The sequence below is a fragment of the Microtus oregoni genome, unplaced genomic scaffold, assembly GCF_018167655.1.
Source record: "Microtus oregoni isolate MIOR12 unplaced genomic scaffold, Mior012 000142F_ref0000161, whole genome shotgun sequence".
Taxonomy (NCBI): Eukaryota; Metazoa; Chordata; class Mammalia; order Rodentia; family Cricetidae; genus Microtus; species Microtus oregoni.
Genome location: NW_024544792.1, coordinates 1393881 through 1415689, shown reverse-complemented (window position 1 = coordinate 1415689; position 21809 = coordinate 1393881). Strand labels below are relative to the sequence as shown.

The 21809-nt window shown below is 39.7% G+C and overlaps 1 protein-coding gene across 1 annotated transcript in view; it reads left to right on the top strand.

Moving 5' to 3' along the window:
• LOC121444812 (copper-transporting ATPase 1-like) overlaps positions 1-19502 on the top strand; it is a 69145-nt gene extending 49643 nt beyond the window's left edge. Inside the window, exons 17-22 of the mRNA XM_041646718.1 lie at positions 7101-7247; positions 10595-10737; positions 12836-13039; positions 13788-13905; positions 15008-15110; positions 15866-19502. Coding sequence (XP_041502652.1) covers positions 7101-7247; positions 10595-10737; positions 12836-13039; positions 13788-13905; positions 15008-15110; positions 15866-16142 — 992 coding nt within the window. The 3' untranslated portion in view covers positions 16143-19502. The remainder of the gene's footprint in view (positions 1-7100; positions 7248-10594; positions 10738-12835; positions 13040-13787; positions 13906-15007; positions 15111-15865) is intronic.
• Positions 19503-21809: the final 2307 nt, after the last annotated feature.

Below are 21809 nucleotides of genomic sequence, written 5' to 3'. Positions count from 1 at the left end.
TTATTACTGTTGCTTTGTAGTACTGCTTGAAATCAGGGATGGTGACTCCTCCAGCAGTTCTTTTGTTGTTCAGGATTGTTTTAGCTATCCTGGGTTTCAGATGGCTAACTGTATATAACCTCAAGCTGTTGTATAAAAAACAAATAGACAGCATGATTGCATTTCATCCAATCCAGTTTTACCATAGGCCTCCTGATGACATCACTCAGAAACATTTGCTGACTGTGCTTATTGACTTCTGTCTTAGTTAGGGTTTTTATTGCTGTGAAGAGACACCATGACATGGCAACTCTTATAATGAAAACGTTTAATTGAGGGGGCTTACTCCTAGTTTCAGAGGTTCAATCTGTTATTGTCATTCATGGCGGGGAGCATGGGGATGTGCAGGCAGAATGGTGCTGGATGAGTAGCTGATAGTCCTATATCTTGCAGGCAAGAGCAAGTCAACTGAGACACTGGACAGTAGCCTGAGCATAGGAAACCTCAAAGGCCACCCCCACAGTAACATACTTCCACCAACAAGGCCATACTCACTCCAACAAAGCTACATCTCTTAATACTGCCACTTCCTATGAGATTATGGAGGGCAATTACATTCAAACTACCTCAGCAACTAACTAGTCTAGGGTTATGAAGATAAGTCTGAGCTGATTTTTTGTGATCTTTCTCTTATTTCTTTCCTTAGCTGATGAAAATCATACATGTTTTACAAGACCCTGTGGTCCTCCTCTTTCTCCCCTCTGCAAATTACCTATTTATCCTATAGAAATTAGAGTTCTCTGGCAGTGTTCTTTTGTTTGGTTGTTTTGGTTTGGTTTTTGTTATCCCAGATGGTCATTACTTTTTCATGAGAGGAGGAGGTACTCCTCATCTTGCTAAGAAGTATCTTCTTTAGATCCTATGTTCTCTGAATTCCTCAGGGCCTTTCTTCTCTGTTATGGCCCCTTGCTGCTTTGCATTCTATGTTTCTTCTTATAGCAGTGTCTCTAAAACATAAACACTTCTTCCATCAAAAATCACTCTATTTCCATGAAACATCAAGAAAGTATAGGCTTGTGGAATTTACGTTCTTACTGAAGAGGCAGGCATCAGCTTATTACAAACCTACCTACTCCTGTTCCGTTCAGAGCATGAAACCGTCTCTCTGACGGTGGACCCCCAAAGCCCACTCCAGTGCTTGCTCTTCACTCTGCATTCTGCATGACCTCACAAGGCAGTTGAAAATATTGGTTGAGTATTCCTCCAGAAACTCCTTTCTCCTCTGCGCATATGCCTTGGCTATCTCTGGATTCTTCTCTTCCCTCTTTGGACATTCTTTCTCATTCTTTTTTGATTCAAATATTAGCTATCCTCAATGATTTACTTGGTGTTTGACTTTCTTCTTATTTTTTATTCTCTCCTCTATACAATGTCATTCATACCTATCTCGTATTTCTTTTGTTGTTAATGTTTTTTTGTTTGTTTGTTTTTTGTTTTTTTGAGCCAGGGTTTCTCTGTGTAACAATCTCGGCTGTCCTGGAATCCCTCTGTAGACCAGGGTGGCCTTGTCCTCACAGAGATCCACCTGTCTCTGTCTCCCACACCTGGCTTCTCATCACTTTTTTCATCACCACTCCAAATTCTGTACCTCTTGTGGAGATGTATTTCTTAGGTGTCATGTTGGTGTGTCATCTGATCGCCAGCACAATCTACTTACCTACGTGTTCCAGAAGCTCCCCTACCATTTGTATGTAGTAATAGGAGCGGCGGGGCTGCGTCCCCAACACCCCAGCCGCCTGCTCGGCTAGCTTATGCCCGAAATAACAACACACAAACTGTATTCATTTAAACACTGCTTGGCCCTTTAGCTCTAGCCCTTACTGGCTAATTCTGATATCCTGATCAACCCATCTCTAATAATCTGTGAGCACCGGTCCTACCGGGAAGATTCTAGGTCCATCTTGGGTCGGAGCTGAATCGCGTCTGCCCGGGAGAGCAGAGCATGGCCTCTCTCTGAGGCGTCTGCTCCCGAGAGGAGAGCTGTGGAGTCTGAGCTCACTTCCTCTTCCTCCCAGCGTTCTGTTCTGTTTACTCCTCCCACCTATCTTCTAACCAATGAGGACCAAGCAGTTTCTTTTTATTTAACCAATGACCTTCCTCCATCATTTGTACCCAAGTGATTTTGCTAAAATCAAATCTGATCATACTACCTTCTGACATATGACTTTATTTTAGTGGTTTATAGTCTATTTTATTGTTTGTGGGCTTTTGTGGGGAGTTTCAAGACATATTTTCCTCATGTAAAACTCGCAGACAGATTTCTCCGTGTAAAAGTCCTTTCTGTCCTGCAACTCACTTTGTAGATCAGGCTGGCCTTGAACTCAGAGAGATTCATCTGCCTCCACCTCCCGAGTGCTGAGATTAAATGTGTATGCCACCATGCCTGGCTGCCTATTTTTGATTTATGGTTCTTTTGAAGCAATGTGCTGAAAATTGTGGATCACCCCCATAATAAGTAATTATTAGGTCTGGCTTAAAAGATTCACTTGTATCCTAGAGCCCTTCCATGGATCTTAACTAAGGATATGTGGGGGTTTTTTTTTGTTTGTTTGTTTTGAGATAAGTTCTCACTCTACCCATGGCTGTTCTGCAACAGTTCATTATATCTACCAGGCTAGCCTCAAACTCATAGAGATCCACTTACCTCTGCTTCCTGAGTGTTGGAAGGTGTATGCCACTGTGACCTGCTCAGAATCGTCATTTTAATTGTTCTCACTCATTCAGGACTTTGATTTCTGCTCTGCTCTGTTCAGTCTTTTGCCTCCCTTATTACTCATCTGTCTTTCCCTGATGTTCCACGTGTGCTCTATGTTCTTACAATATTAGTTGCCTATCTATAGTTTCTCCTCATAATCTACCATTTATTCTTTTACTTTGTTCTTGAAGATTTTTTCATACAATATATTTTGATCATATTTTCTCCTCCCACAACTCCTCCTATACCCTTCCCACCTCCCTTACCACTCAACTTCATCTTCTTTCTTTCTCCCATTCAAAAAACAAAACAAAAAAACCACAAAAAAGAAAAATCAGTAAGACAAAAAAATGCCCAAATGAAGAAAAATGAAACAAAAAGTCCACAAAAATACCACTGAGTTAATTTTGTGTTAGTTAACTACTCTTGGACACAGGGCCTACCCTAGAGTGTGGTTAATATTATATACCTGATGACACTCTGTTGGAGAAACCTGACTTCCCTTTGACAATGGGTATCAATTGCAGGTAGCTTCTTTGTTAGGGATAGAACCCCATCTAGCTTTAACCTATGCAGGCCTTGTGTATCCTGCCACAGCATGAGCTGATATGTGCAAAGGTCCTGTTGTGTATAGAAGACACTGTTTCCTTGGAATCATCCATCACCTCTGACTCTTAAATATTTCTGCTTCCTCTTCTTCATAGATCCCTGAGCCTTAAGGGAAGGGGTTTGATGAAGACATCCCATTTAGGCTGAGTATTCCAAAGTCTCTCGCTTTCTGTACATTGTCCAGTTGTAGGGCTCTGAGTTAATTTCCATATTCTGCAAGAAGCTTCTCTGATGTTGATTGAGTGAGGTATTGCAGTATGTCATTAGGAGTCATTTTATTCCTGATTCTTTAGTGAAATAATAACATTAGCTTTTACCCTATTTATGATCTATCTACTCTCAGGGTCTTGGCCACTTTAGTAGTACCAGGTATGGATTCCATTTCATGGGGTAGGCCTTAAACCTAATCAAAAAGTGGTTAAGTCACTCCCATAGAATTTGTACCACTGTTGCACTAGTATGTGCTATAATAGGGGCGGCGGGCCGCTTCCTGCCACCCGGCTAGCTTTACCCGAAATAATTACACGGAAACTGTATTCTTTTAAACACTGCCTGGCCCATTAGTTCCAGCCTCTTATTGGCTAGCTCTTACATATTGATCTAACCCATTTCTAATAATCTGTGTAACACCACGAGGTGGCTTACCAGGGTAGATCTTAACCTGCATCTGTCTGGAGTGGGAGAATCATGGTGACTCTCTGATTCAGCTTCTTTCTCCCAGCATTTTGTTCTGTTTTCTCCGCCTACCTAAGGGTTGGCCTATCAAATGGGCCTAGGCAGTTTCTTTATTAACAAGAAATCACTCCCACATCAAGCATGTCTTACAGGCTGGTCACTGTTGTCGGTGGCAGGGTTTGTAGCTGAGTGGTGATATTGATGGCCTACCTTTCTCCTCCATTGGCATGCATAGTACCTTCTGGTACCCTGAACACTAGTCATTAGGAGTGAAGCTTCTAGTTAGGCACCTGCTGGACTTCTCCATGTTCTATGATGCAAGTAAATGTTGTCTTCAGCAATAGGACCTTACCAGTAGAGAACAACAAATAACCTTGGCAGTAGCCTGTGGTGTTTTTTGGGGGTGTGTTCCATGGGACCCCTTCATGGCCTGCCATTTCCTACTTGTTATTCCATTTACTGTTTTCTCCATGCAGTGGCCTCACCCACAAATAACATCTACCCTGTTGACTTATGCTTGTCTTCCTAGACCTGACTGACATCTCTTTTTAGTGACACCTTTGCTGATATGCATTGATAGAAATACTTGCTCTTCTTAAATGTTAGCTGTACTTCATTCCCATTATATTAGACACACTATGAAATGATTATTTTCTGGCCATTTCTATTTCTCTGTGACTTATTTTTATTTGTCTATGGATGTAATATCAAGTAAGTGACATGTCGGAAATCACTCAGCAGCTTTTTTGTTGAGAATCTGTTGTATTAGGGACTTTTCATAGCACTTTGAATGATCATCAGCAAGGGCAGAGGCAGAACTCAGTTCTCTTCTCCCCTTGTGATTAGCACGTGTGTGAGGCCCTGGATTTGATCTCCACTACCACTGAGAGGAGATGGGAGCTAGGAGCAAGGAAAGAAGTTGGGAGATGAGTTACTGGGCTGTTTTCGTAACCCAGGAAAACATATTAATGGCTCAGACCAGTGTGGTAACAGTAGAATTTGTAAGAAATGATCAAATTCTGGATGTGTCTTGAAGGGTAAGCTGGAAGATTTAATTACCAAATTAGATATATAAAATGTAAGTAAAACAAGAGTCAAGGAACTGAAGAGATGGCTCACCACTTAAGAACATTGACTGCTCTTCCAGAGGTAATAGGTTCAATTCCAAGCACCCACATGGCAGCTCATAACCAGCTGTTAACTCTAATGCCTGGGGATCTCATGCCTTCTTCTGATCTCCATGGGCACTGCATGCACATGATGCACAGACATTCATGCAGACAAAACACCTATATACATAAAAACTAATTAATTTTTAAAAATTAAAACACATGAGCCAAAGTAATATCAAATTTAGTAGCCTACCCATTTAGATAGATGAAGTTACCATTTAAATAGTATAAAGGAGATAAGAGGAACAATACGGGAGACAAGATTGTGAATCCAGTTTTATAGATATTACATTTGGCTGTCTGATAGTTATGTAAGTGGAAGTATCATAAATGGAAATATTAGGTAGGCAGTTGTCTACAGGGGCCTGAAAATCCAGGAAATAGGCTGAATTAGAGAAACAGAATTGGGAGTCATTTGCTTTGTAGATCTGTGGTATTGAGTACTATAGTCACTAGTTATATATGATTATTAATTTTGAGTTAATTAAAATTTTATTTCATGTAAAATCCAACTCTTTGATCATTTTGGCCCTCAATCGCCACATGTGTTGGCTAGTGGCCATAGGATCAAATAGCAGATGTAGAACATATCCATTATTGCTGGAACAGATGTTCAAACCGCACTAGGTTTACTAAAGTAAAGGTCACTGGTATATTGTGGGAATAGTTTATTGGAGTAGTGGAGACTAAAGCTTTATTTGAGTATGTTCACAAGAAAATGGGCAGTGGTGAATTAGAGACAACTAGTAGGGGAAATACTTCTCTTGTGCACAGAAGTAGAGAAGTGTGATAGCTAGAGCAGTGAGCTCAAGAGGCTCCTTCTGTTTTTAAAGATAAGATAATATGCAGCAGCGATGATAGAAAATTGATTATTCGGGAGGTAGAGAAGAGAGTAGTTGGGGATATGGTCTGGCATAGGCAAAGGAGTGTGTACTATCATACAGGTAGAGAGATGGTCTTTGGCAGGCACAGACTCTGTTTATAACAGAGGGAAAAGAAGCTGTGTGCACCTAGGATGCACAGGAGTGGGGAGATATGGCCATGAGAAGTCCTCTTATGATTGCAGGGGGCAATTGCATGTCAGATGAGAATGGGGGAGGAAAGTTAGATTTGAAAGTAGAGGAGATTTCAAATAGTCATCCTGAGAAAATAATGAATGGACTAGGGACATGCAGTCAAACATCTAAAGGCTCACTTAAAATTAGTGAGTACCAGTTTAAAACGAAACATCAACATAGTTGCATATTTCCATGTAGCCACATTAGCTATTGATGCACAGTTAAATGTTTGAATTGTGGTTTTCGAGTGTCAAAGGGAAAACCTCAGTAAGAAGGGAAGCTCTGAACTACTACCTTCTCATCCCCGTTCCCCATCTTGCTCGAGATTGAACTTAGAGCTCCCTTCACTCAGGCTAGGCAAGTGCTCAGCCACTGAGTTATATCCCTAGCGCTTGAACTAGCACTTGAACAGTATAATGGCATTTTCTATTTGGAGCGAAAGGTTAAGGACCTTTAGTCATGGTAGCAACATGGGCTCAGAAGATATGGAAGAGCAGAATATATTCCTGGAAAACTTGAAAATCACTGTCAGACGTCATATTCTACCAAAAATGTATTAGAATGACTGCAAGGTTAGGCAAGAAGAACTTGCCTCAAGATGGATTTAAAAGTTAAATAAGCTGGGCTGGAGAGATGGCTCAGTGGTTAAGAGCATTGCCTGCTCTTCCAAAGGTCCTGAGTTCAATTCCCAGCAACCACATGGTGGCTCACAACCATCTGTAATGAGGTCTGGTGCCCTCTTCTGGCCTGCAGACATACACACAGACAGAATATTGTATACATAATAAATAAATAAATAAACATTTAAAAAAAGTTAAATAAGCTCACTAAATGTTATTTCTGTATTTCTAGATGCTGTTGATACTCAGCAGTACAAAGTCCTCATTGGTAACCGGGAATGGATGATTAGAAATGGTCTTGTCATAAGTAATGAAGTAGACAGTTCCATGATTGAACATGAAAGAAAAGGTCGGACTGCTGTATTGGTGACAATTGATGGTAAAGTTTCTCTAAAATATTCTGTGACACAATTGTGATCTCAGTCATTATTTTATGTGTCTGTGGAACTTAAACTCTGAGGTTTATTCCAAAGAGGCTTGAATACAAAGTTATAATATTAGCAAAATATGATTATTGTTAATTAAGGATTTTTTTACCAGCTGTTATGACACAAGTATTTGGGAGCCTGAGATAGAATTATGACTATCAGGGCTACATAGAAAGCCCCTATCTCAAATAACCACCACCACAACAAAAACCTAAATCAGCTGGACATAGTGGTACATGCTTGTAATCCCAGCATTTAGGAGGTGGAAGCAGGAGGACCAATAGTTAGATGATGCTGTAGTGAGCTCACTGCAAACCTGGGCTACATGAGACCCTGTGTAAAACAAAAACAAAGCACTAAATTTAAAAAGGCCAAAATATTAGGCAGAGTTCAGAGAACCCTTAGGAAGAGGGGGAGGAAGGATTGTAGGAGCTAGAGGGATTAGGGAGACAAGAACATGGCCCACAGAATCAACTAAGCAGAGCTCACAGGGGCTCACGGAGAAGTCTCACACATCCCAAGAATCCCAAGATGGCCTTGAATTCACTATATAGCCACGAAAGACCTTGAACTTCTGATCATCTTGTCTCACCTCCCAAATGCTGGGAATATAGTTGTGCACCGCTACGCCTGGTTTACATGGTACTGGAGATTGACCCTAGGGCATTGTAAATGCTAAGCAATCACTCTACCAACTGGATTGAATCTCCAACCTTGCACTATTTCTAATGCGTAGTACATTTTTCTATGTAAAAATTTGGGGGGAAGGGAGGTTCCGAGACAGGGCTTCTCTGTGTATCCCTGGAACTCACTGTGTAGACCAAATGGCCTTGAACTCAGAGATCCACCTGCCTCTGCCTCCTGTGTGCTGCAAAATTAAAGACATGTGCCACCACCACCTGGCTATATGTAAAATTTATGTCAATACAGTTCAATAAAAATTTAAAATCCTGTTTTGGGTGTGTGCTGAAAAGATAATTCTATGATGAAAAGTACTTGCTACTCTTGCAGAAGACCAGATTTTGATTCCCAGAACCCATGTTGAGTGGTTCACAGTTGCCTGTAATATCAGCTCTAGAGGATATGCCCCCCTCTTCTGGTGTCTGTGGGCATTGACACAGATGTGTGCAAAATTACATACAGATACACACAACATATGCACAATTTAAATCTCAAAAAAACCCTTAAAAATCCTGTTGGAGATGCAGTTCAGCAGTAGAGTTTCATACCTGGGTTTCATACCTAGTACTAGGGGAAAAAATGGGGGGGGGGGCAGTTATGGTGATGATCACCTTGGGAGGCTCAGGCAGGAAGCTTGTGTTTGACTATCTGGGACTACATAGTGAGACTGATAAATGATACAGTGTTTGCTTAGCATGGGCATGGCCCTGAGTTCAAACCATAGTACCACACATTAAAAATAACTAAGGTATACATATTTTATTGAGGTTTATTTTATTTGATGAAATATTTTCCATTATTGCCATATAATTGTACTATTTATTTCTGCATTCTGGAGATCAAACACAGGACTATATATTCTAGACAAGCACTTTACAAATGGGGCTACACCCTATAATTCTAGAATTTTATTTTAAGCTACATGCTGTATAATCATTTCTATATTGTTACAACTTTATTTTTTACTTGTATTTTGAATTTTACTTATATTTTTCTGTGTGTGTTTGTGTGTATGTATGTATCTGTCTTTCTGTCTATATGAGGGTACATATGTTCCACAGTGCACAGGTGAAGGTCAAAGTTTTCTCTTTTCAGCATGTGGATTCTGAGAATCAAACTTAGGCTGTCAGGCAAGCATCCTAACTCACTGAGGCATCCTGCTAGCCCTAGTCTTGATATTTCACCATTTACTGCAATAAGCATACACATAAAGTTTTACATGCTTCCTATTTGCTAGGGTAAATTTCCAGTTCTGAGACTGTTTATTCAACATTTACAGTCTGGTGTAGGAGTTCCTTCTGTTTGTGTGTTGCTTTCATTGGTTAATGAATAAAGAAACTGCCTTGGCCTAGTTGATAGGGCAGAACTTAGGTAGGCGGGGAAGACAGAACTGAATGCTGGGAGGAAAATAGGCAGAGAAAGGGAGAGACACCATGGAGCTTCCAGAATCAGACATGCCAAATCTTTCCTGGTAAGCCACTGCCACGTGGTGATACATAGATTAATAGAAATGGCCTAAATAAGGTGTAAGAGTTAGCCAATAAGATGTTAGAGCTAATAGGCCAAGCAGTGATTTAATGAACACAGTTTTTGTGTGGTTATTTTGGGGCTAAGCTAGCTGGGCAGCTGGGACAAACAAATGGCCCTCTCCTTGCAACAATAGTCCTTGCTAAGTATGAAGGTATTGGCTTTGTAATTTTAGTTAGGTACAGGATAAAGCATAGAATAACATTTTATTCTTTTGCATTGCTGTGTGCAGAATATGCACACAGTAGCCAGAGGAGGACAGTAGATGTCTTGTCCTATCACTTTCTCTACCTTACTCCCATAAGGCAGCGTCTCTCAATGAACCTGAAACTAGACTGACAACCAGCAAGCCCCAGTGATCCTTATGTCTCAACCCCACTGCCCAGTATTGGGGTTACAGAATTTTAATTTGAGTCTTCATGCTTATGTAACAAATGTTTATATTCACTGAGCCATTTCTCCAGCCCTCTTACTTTTGTTTTTCAAACAAGAAAATTAGGGGCTGGAGAGATGGCTCAGAGGTTAAGAGCATTGCCTGCTCTTCCAAAGGTCCTGAGTTCAATTCCCGGCAACCACATGGTGGCTAACAACTATCTGTAATGAGGTCTGGTGCCCTCTTCTGGCCTGCAGACATACACACAGATAGAATATTATATACGTAATAAATAAATAAATGTTTAAAAAAATGAAAATTAGTACCTTTTGATAATTTTTTCTTAGCATCAAATACCAGTTTTATCTCCATTCACCTATTAGTTTTTCATTCTGTTTGCATTTTAATTAGCTAAAAAGTATTTGTAGCTATAGTTTTAATACCTAAGGGTGGGTGTCTTTTAGTTTTTAGTGACATCTTAATTTTCATTTTACTACTATTACCTTCATTAAATATACATACTTTATCGATTTTATTTTCCACAAATATGGAAGCTTATCACAGAGTGTGTGGTATAAAGTCTGTATGGATTAGGATGTTTTGAGTTAAACCAAGTCCTCAATGGCTTAACAGAGTTCATTTCTGTCTGAAATTTTATTCTGATGTTTTGTTATTCTTCTTTCACCATAATCTGTTTTTCTGCTGCTCCTATATTAGATGAGCTGTGTGGCTTGATAGCCATTGCTGATACTGTGAAACCCGAGGCAGAGCTGGCTGTCCACATTCTGAAATCTATGGGCTTAGAAGTAGTTCTGATGACTGGAGACAACAGTAAAACGGCTCGATCTATTGCTTCTCAGGTAATTCATTGGTTTACTTAGTTATTGGGACGTGCTAACATCTCATTCTCCATACACATTTTCTTTCTTCCGTTCAAGTGCTGAGAAAGTCACCTTACCTATGGTTTGCATTATCATCATGTTGCTATCCTAACCGCTTAAAAACAATCAGTGTGGTATGGTAGAAAGACATTGTATGTTAGAGATGTGAAAAGGTATTTGCATAGCTTGCAGAATGTTTGAGTAGCATTGCTGAACACTAATTTCTGTTGATGTTTCTGTTGAAATGATGCACATAGTTTTCAGCAGTGTGGCCAATCCTTCAGCATCTCCTGCTGTAAAAATGGCAGGAGCTGCATGCAGGTTCCTCTCTGGTCCATTCTGGATGCCACCAGTGGGACTCTTTTTTTTGGACATACCATTTGGCTTAACCCTACATTTGTTTCACTTCCAGCATTTTTTTTTATTAAAAAGCACTTAGAATGACTTCTCTCCTCTTCTAGTGTGTATGTATATAGGATGTGCATGTATATGTGCGCGTGCATGTGCCACAGAATGTGTGCGTAGGTCAGAGGGTAAACTTGTGGAAGCTGGTCCTTTTCTTCATTGTGTGGGTTCTGGGGACTGAACTCTGGTTTTATTAAACTTGGTGGTAAATACCTTTACCTACTGAACCAACTTGATGGCCCTCTTCTAATAAGTAACAGAAGGAATATGTGAGTACATTCTTTTTTTTTTTTTTTTTTTTTTTTTTTTTTTTTTTTTGACTTTTTTTCGGTTTTCTTTTTTTTTTTTTTTTTTTTTTTTTATTTTTTATTTTAATTTATTTATTTATTAAGAATTTCTGCCTCGTCCCCACAACCGCTTCCCATTTCCCTCCCCCTCCCCCGATCAAGTCCCCCCCCCCTCATCTGCTCGAAGAGCAATCAGGGTTCCCTGACCTGTGGGAAGCCCAAGGACTGCCCACCTCTATCCAGGTCTCCTAAGGTGAGCATTCAAACTGCCTAGGCTCCCACAAAGCCAGTACGTGCAGTAGGATCAAAAACCCACCGCAATTGTTCTTGAGTTCTCAGTATTGTGAGTACATTCTTATGTAAGAATATGAAGGTTGTAAAGAATTTGTACCATTTTCCACATTCTCTGTCAAATTCTCCCACCTTACTTTCGTGTATGCATATACCTGTATCCAGGTATATAGTTCTGCATTTCAGTACTAATTGGATCATTTTATAGTTTATTAAGTAGTTTTTATATATAACAATATTTCCTAGATCTTTTTTTTTGTTTTGGTTTTTCGAGACAGGGTTTGTCTGTAGCTTTGGTGCCTGTCCCGGAACTAGCTCTTGTAGACCAGGCTGGCCTCGAACTCACAGAGATCCGCTTGCCTCTGCCTCCTGAGTGCTGGGATTAAAGGCGTGCGCCACCAACGCCCGGCCCCTAGATCTTTGTTTATGTCTCTGTACATAAAATTATTTCATTCCTTCTAAACTGCTGCATAGAATTCTATAGTATGGATGAATTATAATTTATATTACTATTCCCCTACTAGTGGATGTTTAGGTGGTTTTGAATTTTTCATTTTTGAAAACTGGCAATAATAAATATTCTTGGTATCTTTGGACATGAAAGAGTGTGTCTATTTATAGTTGAAAGCTGATTTTCCAGAGCAGATGATGTGCACACTTTGAATGCTCTTACCATGAAGACAGTGTCATTCTGTTCATAATAACAGTACACAAGATTGCTTATTGGCTGGAAAGATGGCTCAGCCATTAAGAGAACTAGCTGCTCTTGCAGAGAACCTAGGTTTGGCTCTCAGGGTAGTGGCTCACAACCATATTTAACTCCAGTTTCAGGGCATCCAGTATCCTCTTCTGACATCTGTGAGCACCAGGCACATGTCTGGTATGTTTACAAACATGCAGGGAAAACATTAAGAATAAATAAGTCTATTAAAAAATAATGTTCACTTCTTCTCATTCTGAGTGAATATTTTCAGTCTTTTAAATGTAAGCATCTGGCAGGTTAAAAATGATGGCTCGTGATTCTAAGCTCAGCTTTGTTTGCAGTATTTAATATTACTTCCTGAAATGAATTGAGTTGATTTTTCTTCATATAGGTTGGCATTACTAAGGTGTTTGCTGAAGTTCTGCCTTCCCATAAAGTTGCTAAGGTGAAACAGCTTCAAGAGGAGGGAAAACGGGTAGCGATGGTAGGAGATGGAATCAATGATTCTCCAGCTCTGGCAATGGCAAATGTTGGAATTGCCATTGGCACGGGCACAGATGTAGCCATTGAAGCAGCCGATGTGGTTTTAATAAGGGTAAGTAAGTCCTGGAGCTCCAGTGGTACAGTCAGTTAGCAGGCAATACTCATACACTAGAGTAGGTCCTGTGGTCTGAGATCTGAGGAGTGAGCAATTGCCTGCCACGGTTAGTGGTAGTGCTATAAAGCTCACTGTGTAGTGATCCTGCCCGGAGTCCCATGTTCCTTCCTAGCTATGAAGTCTGAGTTTGGAGTGGAGGTTACTGACATTCTCTCTCAGTCCAGCAACACAAATGAGAATCACAAGCTTCTGATGTTAAAACAAGATTTAACAATAATAAAACTGGAGCTGGAGAGATGGCTCAGAGGTTAAGAGCATTGCCTGCTCTTCCAAAGGTCCTGAGTTCAATTCCCAGCAACCACATGGTGGCTCACAACCATCTGGAATGAGATCTGGTGCCCTCTTCTGGCCTGCAGTCATACACACAGACAGAATATTGTATACAAAATAAATAAATATTTTAAAAAAAACAATAATAAAACTGTCTACAACAATATTCACTGATGTTAGTTAAATATTCAGTCCGTATACTAGCACACAAACCTGAAAACATTTTCAGACCCTCAATTTTTTTTGAAAAACCTCTTCCAAACTTTACTCAAGGCTTAGCAGTATCTGAAATTTGTACTTAATTCACAGTATATTCCAAGACATACATAATCTCCATTGTACAGAGTGATGAGTAGAGGAGTTCCTAGTGACGATAGACTAGTCTCACTAATGTCACCGACCTCTCTCTTCTCAGAATGACCTTCTGGATGTTGTAGCAAGTATCGACTTGTCAAGGAAGACAGTCAAGAGGATTCGAATCAATTTTGTCTTTGCTCTAATTTATAATCTGATTGGAATTCCCATCGCTGCTGGTATGTGATTCTTAACAGCTTTTACTTTGGTGGTTAAAATCATTAGACACCTATCATATTGGAAGAATTAGGTTTAGTTTTGACCTTAGTTTTTGCATATATCTTGCTAATTTGGTGAGAGGTGATGTTAAAACCAGTAATATTCAATGAAGTTTATTACAGCCTAAGAATTTGTAAACATTTTGATACTTTAAAATTTTTTCCCTTCAATATTATAATTTGAAAAAATTCATACTTAAGTAAACATTGAAAAAGTAGTACAGAAAATCTGTACCTACACATCTGCACACACACACACAATTAAAAGGAAAATAAAAGGACTGTGCAGTGGTGGTACACTTTTTTAATCCCAGTACTCAGGAAGCAGAGACAGGTGGGTCTCTCTAAGTTCAAGGCCAGCCTTGTCTACAGAGTAAGTTTTAGTACTTCTAAGGTTACACAGAGAAACCCTGTTTCAAAAAAACCAACAAATTGACAAATAAATATATTGAAAACAAATGTGTCTTGACATGGTGGCTCACATTTGTAATCCCAGCATTTGAGAGGCAAAGGCAGGAGGATAGCAGCAAGTTTAAGGCTAGCCTGGGCTATATATCATGTTCCAGGTGTCAGAACTACCATAGCAAGACATTGAAAAACATAGATTGATAGATGGGCAGATAGACAGAGAGACAAATAGATTTAAAATTTTAAGTTAAAAAAGTTGGGTCAGGTATGATGCTGCATACCGATTTAATCCCAGCACGTATGCAATTCTCTGTGAGTTGGGCCAGTTAGGGCTTCATAGTAAGATGCTATCTCACAAAAAAAAAAGTATGCAGAAAAAGAAAAGAAAAGGCATGTGTTTGTGAATTAGTCGAGTATGAGCTCTGGTACACTAGAGAACCGAGGACTATCTACCTATAGCTAACAGAATGCACCCCTGGGAAATTGTGAAACATGAGTAAATGGGGACAAGAATATTCATGAGAGCACTCACTCTACTAAGAAAAAAATGACAGCAACACAAATCTCTACAACCAAGAGGATAAAATGCTGAAGAAGTAAGAACATAAATTGTGCATATGTTATAAATGTGTTGATAATTCAAATTTGTTTCCAGGAGTTTTTCTGCCCATTGGTTTGATTTTGCAACCATGGATGGGATCCGCAGCAATGGCTGCTTCATCTGTTTCTGTAGTACTTTCTTCCCTTTTTCTCAAACTGTAAGTATGGTGACTTGCTCATCATTTTCTCAATAGGTTTGATTCTTGTATTGATGAGTATTCCCAAGTAATTGTGTGTGTGTGTGTGTGTGCGCGCGCGTGCATGTACCTGTGTGCACAATGTGTGTGGCGGTCAGAGGTGGCCATCAGGTGTCTTATATTTTCTTTACGTTATATTTTGAGGCAGAGTCTCTGACTGGACCCAGGGTTCACCAGTTTAGCTAGACTGAGCTGAGCCCCCAGATTCTTCCTGCTTCACTTTCCTGGCACTAGATCACAGGTACAGGCACCACACCCAGCTTTGATATGGGTGCTGGGGATCCTAACTCAGGTTCTCATTCTTGTACAGCAATCACTTTATCTGCTGAGTCGTCTTCCCAGACTCCTAAACAATTCTTAAGAATTATTAGGGAATAATTAATAAATATAGTATGAGTGGTGTGTGTGGTGGTACACACTTGTATTCTCAGAACTCAGAGGAAGGGGCGAGAGAATCAAATTTTCCAGGCTTAGCTACATAGTAAAGACCCTGTCTCAAAACAAAAAGAAAAAGCTAAGTAGTTATCATTTTATGTAGTGTATGCATTACAGACATAAGCCCAAGTGGGACTTTGCATTATGTGACACCACGAAGTTCATTTCAGGCAACTTTCTTAGTGATAGCCACCTTTGTACATTTTCATAGTGGGCAAATATTTGTTTGTGCATACAACAAGCATCTAGTTAACATTTGGTTGCTTTTAATGTATGTTTAGTTACAGGAAACCAACTTATGACAATTATGAGTTCGGTGCCCGAAGACACACAGGACAGAGGAGTCCTTCAGAAATCAGCGTTCACGTTGGAATAGATGATGCTTCCAGAAATTCTCCAAGACTGGGCTTGCTGGACCGGATTGTCAATTACAGCAGAGCCTCCATAAACTCACTACTGTCTGACAAACGCTCCCTCAACAGTATTGTTACTAGTGAACCTGACAAGCACTCGCTTCTAGTGGGAGACTTCCGGGAAGATGATGACACCACACTGTAAAAGGTCTCGGGGGATGCTGCTAGTTGAAGTTCTTGTGCACTGATGGAGCACGTACATTGTCATGGAAGGATCTTATGTCAGTCTCATGCTCTTATGTGCAGGATTCTATCTGAGTTGTATTTGTTAATGGCAAAAATAGATTTCTCAGGGCAAGAGCTCTGAACCTGGCATTATCCAAAACAAATTCCCAGCAGTTTTGTTTTACTTGGGATAGAGGATAGAGCAGCAAGTTTAGAACTAACTCCACAGTTAGAGGTTGCTGACTTGCTGCTAATATGGCAAATCATTTTTATTTGACCAAAAAAGTGCCCAAAGAGAGGATGATTAAAAATGTGAAGATTTGAGAGCATGACCTTGAGGATATTCTTGAGCCTGTATCCTTGCCTCAATGGGAAGCAATGGCTTTCAAAGCACTGTACAAAGCATCTAGTTTAGAAGGAAAACAGTTGCAACTGTTTCAAAATAGATGTGCCTTATTTATTGTGGGTTTGCTTTCACCTCATAGTGCCTGCGTCCTTGTCCTTTAGTTTCTAAGAGCCCCAGGATGGCTTTTGTCACCTTTCAAGTAAACCAAGTTTAGGTGATTTTTCCTTGATTAAAATAACTGACTTGAGGCAGGAGGATTGCGAGTTCAAAACCAGCCTGGACTATATACACTAAGACCCTATCTCAAAACATTTTTGTAACTGACATTTTTCTGAAATCTTCTCTTATTTTATTGTGTCACTCAGAAGACCTCAGAGAGTGCAGAGTTCTCTACCCTTCTGTTTCCCCACTGCTGTCAGAAATCACTGACTCTTCAGTTTGCCTAGCTCTGGGATAGCATTCAGCTCTCTCCTGATGAGTTCAGCTTTGTTCCTGGTGGAGCCTGTCCCTCAGTTCCAGGCTAGAAACTTACCACCATTTGAGCCTCTTTCACAGAAAAGTTCTTCAAAGATTGACACTAATATCTTAACATATATGGGCTATATAAAAGTACCTGAACTCACTAAATTCTTCTTTTGGGATACAATCACTTGGCTGGTATATTATAATTTAATAAAAATTTAGTTACCTCTTATGTTTTAGATAACTTATCAAAATGATTTTTAAATATACTATCATACAAAGCTGCTTTTATCAAAACACACAGAAAGCTGTAATATAGAAATAAGAAAGTCTCTGGTTTGTGATATCTTATAGTCAATATTTTTCTCTTGTTCAAAACATTTGCGCTTATAAACAAACTCCTAATCTTTTATTTGCATGCTATACTTTAAGCACATTGCCTATCTTATATGATTTGTGCTCCGAAAATGTTCATTTGTCTTTTTCAGGTCAATATTGAATATAAAAAAAATCATTTTTATAGAGCAGAGTATAAAGTGAAAAGGAGAATGGGATTCTTCCATTCCGTCTCTTTTCTCTCTTATTCCTTCACAACCCCCAGAAACGTTTACATTCTTCAGAGCTGTCTTTCCAGACTTGGGGAAGACCTAACTTCTCTCTTAGCTATCGTAAAGAGGTGAGACTTTTGATGAAGGTGCTATTAGTCTAGAAAGGCAAACCTGTTTTAATAAAGTGCGAATGAGCTTATGTGTTTAAACTCAATTTTAGACCAATCCCTATGCCATCTTAAGAATTTGAGTTTGAATATTTGTTTCTTAATTCTAGCAACCCATCATAATATAACTTGTTGACTCCTAGAAGAAACAGCTAATGCTAGAGATGTACAATAGACTTTTCTTGCTCTGGACCCAAACTGAGAATAGAAGTCCTCCGGCTCTCAGCCAGTTAGCCTTCTGTTACACATGTATAATTGAGCCCTCCTCTTGCCTCCACATCATGTTGTAGGACTGTGAGAATAGCATTTCACTTCTCGCTACCAGAAAAATGTGTTTGAGAGAGGCTGTATTCCTAGAAGAGGAGATTCATTTAGAGAGGGATCAAGCACATTGCTTTCAGTTGGTCACTAACTTTAGATAATGTGTTACTGTTGAGAACAGGTTCTATAAGAGAATGTTCATATGTATATACACATATCATACACGGAGAGAGAGAGCGAGAGAGAGAGCGCGCCTTCAGAAAGAAAATGGGTTTCTATTTGCATCTGTTCTGAGGTTCTTTACACTTTCCTTGCCACTCGTCTATACTCAATCAGCAACCATTCTCTTTGTCAGAAGGCACCGTGGACACTTTGTTGTCCAGTGCTTGATGTAGACTCAGCTAGGAGGCACCTTTAACTTAATTATCCAAAGATGCCTTTTGAATTTAAAGATTAAAACACAACTAGAGTATTTACTATTGTAGTTTTAAAAGTATAGTTGTCAGGTGTGAAATAGAAATGTTGCTTTTCCTACTTTAGTATCAACATTTTAGGAAGTTAAATTTGATGCCTTATGAACAAATAATTTTATATTATGCTTTAATTTTTTAAAAAATTATTCTTCATTTATATATACAGAATGTTTGAAATAGCACTATAGACAAGATGTTTCCAAAAATGTGAGCGTGCATATCTTTTCTGTACACAGCTTAAAATGAAATAGATGTGTAGTAGAGGATTTTCCCATTACTTGTGGATTCTGTTTGAAAATTATTTTCTTAATATTTATTTTACTCTATCTTGTTATTTTCTTTGAATGAGGCATCTGGTTACAGGTTATTCTTTTTTAAAAAAATATACATTCCTGATATCACTCCTTTGGATTATTTTGTTTTCTGTACTTAAAAACAATTTCTTTACCAAATATAAAAATACAGATCCATGCCAAATCATTACCAACTTTTATGCTGACTCTCTTGAGTCCTTTGATCTGGTAATGGGTAAAAAGATAAAACAAAAAGCATGAATTCTTATTTCTCAGTCACCTGAGCTTTTTAATGACATTGATAATAATAAATGCCTTTTGTAGCCAGAACCAGGTATCTCAACCTTGTGTTTTTAAAGAAATGTTTAGTCATGTATTGTAAAACTTTGGTTAGTATCCAAAACAGGAGCGGACAACTTTGTGCAATATTTGTTTGCTGTAGTCTAGTTTGTTTTTCTCATGCGCATGTAAATTGATATTTCTGCCGAAGATGTGCCTTCAACTTTATAATTATAGTGTTGTAAAAAAAGTGTTGTCAAGTGTCACTGTGTTAAATCTTATCCAGCCCCCTCCGCCAGCAGCTCCATACTACCCTCGTTGTGTTATTTGGGGTTTTTTGGATGCTGTTTCAGCTGTAAATCCATGATGCACCAAGATCAGAGGCAGCAGCACACGTTTAGGTGGGAGGACAAAATCTATTGACCTTCAGATCTTACTCACCCGCCACTATCACTTAATGAGAATGAGAAACAGGAATGTGCATGGCCTCTTCTTTGTAGTGTCTAATAAATTCTTGAATATGATATCTACCCTAAATGAGCTTTTCTTGATTTGGGGGAGCCCTGAGTGGTATGGAGATCCAATTTATGTCATGAACTTTTCCTGGGGAGATAGGAGTAAATGCCTACTCATCCCCAATAGGGCACCAAGAACAAACCAAAGTAATGAATCCACCCAAATCCAGTTTGGTGAACCAGTGAGTTTATTGGGCTTACTACAGGCGCGTAGGTGATCCCAAAACAGCTTCATTAATTAAAGTCTCAGACCACAGCTGCTTTATCACCTCCTGACACCACATGCAGCTGGGCAGAACATGCACAGCTGGGTGGGAGGTGCAGGAGCCAATGGCTGAAATCTAAGCAGAGGATCTTAGGACACTCCCCACCCCTTCTGGGAGAGAATGACTGGCCAGCTCTTGGGACTCTTGAATAGGCACAGCTGCTTGAAATGCTTGAAAGACAGCATTCAACACCACCCAGCATGCATTCCCACACTCCTCATGCCCTTGAATTTAATAGTGTGTTGTTTTTTTTTTTTTTTAATCTCACTTGTGAGAACTGATTTCTACCATCCACATCAAATACCTGGGATAATTTAGTCAGCAAAGGAAAGCTAACCAGCAGGATTAATATCTCGGATTTTACTTTTTTTTTTTTTCCAGGACTGAGTTTCTCAAGAATAGCCTTGGCTCTTCTGGAACTCTCTCTTTAGACCACGCTGGCCTCAAACTTAGCGATCCACCTGCCTCTGCCTTTGAAGTACTAGAATTAAAGGCATGCCCCACCACCGCCCAGTTTTGGATTTTACTCACATTTCTTTTCCCATCCCTTTACTCCCTGATTCGGAAGTGAGAGCAGCAGTGCAATCAGTAAAGTTTCAAAACTTTCCAGATTTACCAAGCTGACCAAGCCTTTGTGCTGGAAACGCTAGGTTTTAAGACTCAAAGATCCTCATAGAATGAGGATAGAGACAAGTAAAGTTGTCTTTCTGCTTTCAGTAGAACCTACACGTCTTGCTGTGCATTTTTATCTCTCAGTTTGTGGACACAGATCATGAATTGCAAGGGAGATAGAAAAGGGAAGGCACCTTTGTTTGTTGTTTTAAGACAGGGCTCTGCTACTAGCCTTAGCTGTCCTGGAACTCTCCACTTAGACCATGGTTGGCCTTGAACTCACAGCACTTCTCTCTGCTGGGTTTAAGGGTCTGTACTGACTGGAAAGGAAGGCTCTTGGCCAGGTTGAAAGAGCTAGGAAACAGCAGCAGTCATAAGCAGCTGAAAAACAACCATTTCTGTACAATTAGTATCTCCTTGGAAAAGTCTAAAATTGACTGAACAGCCTTTGGCATTCTGGACCTATTGCCCTCAAGTGATTTCACACTTTTAATTGTCATCACCCTTGGTGCTCCGCAGAAGCCCAATACTAATCTGTAAACCAAAGTGCTGTCCTCACCCAGTCAAAACTCCCAATTTCTTCACTGCTAAGTATAATAACCAAGTATGACAGAAAGGTTGGGATGAACTCAATTCATTCGAAAGGACCAATGACTTTCAGAGCTTGCCAGAGGTGTTGGCAATTCATTTGAAAAGCATGCTCTACGATCCAAATGACTATCACTACTGAAATGACAAGCAGACCATGCATGTGGAAGAGATTATTTGGGGCTGGTATGATGATCTAGCTGGGCATGGTGGCTCACACCTGTTATTTCAGCACTCCAGAAGCAGGCAGGAGAATGCCATGTGCTTGAGTAGCTGTACTTACATACTGAGTTAAGCCAGCTTGGGCTACAGAGTGAGAGCGTGTTGTGATATCCCGTTAATATCTTACAATCTACAAAATGAGAACAATGCTGTCTACCTTGTGGAATTGTGATGCTTACCAAGAACGGAAGTTCATTTTTTATGAGACAGAGTTGGTGTTTATTAAAGGTAATTTAAAATAGATTTTAAGCCTGAGAGTTATGAGAAAAGGGGGTACTGTAGAAGAAAGTAGGACACACCCTAGAGCATGGGTGTGGACTTCTCTAAGAAAGAAAGGAAAGGGTATAGCAAAAACGGTGGTTTCTCTTCCTTTCCCTGAGCATAAGGAAAGAGAAACTGGTCTTGCTTCTTGGCCTGTAGGTCCTTTGTTGGTATAGAGCTGTTAGAGTTGTTAATTCTGTACACCACAAAGTTTCCCTTGCCTTTAAGAAACCTTCCTATAGTGTGACTTAAAGGACACCAAAATGGCAGTCTCCTTGCCCCACATACTCCCAGCATCAGTCATTCGCTTTGGGGTGCTTAAATTTAACATTGTTAGCTTTCCCTTTTCTTCCA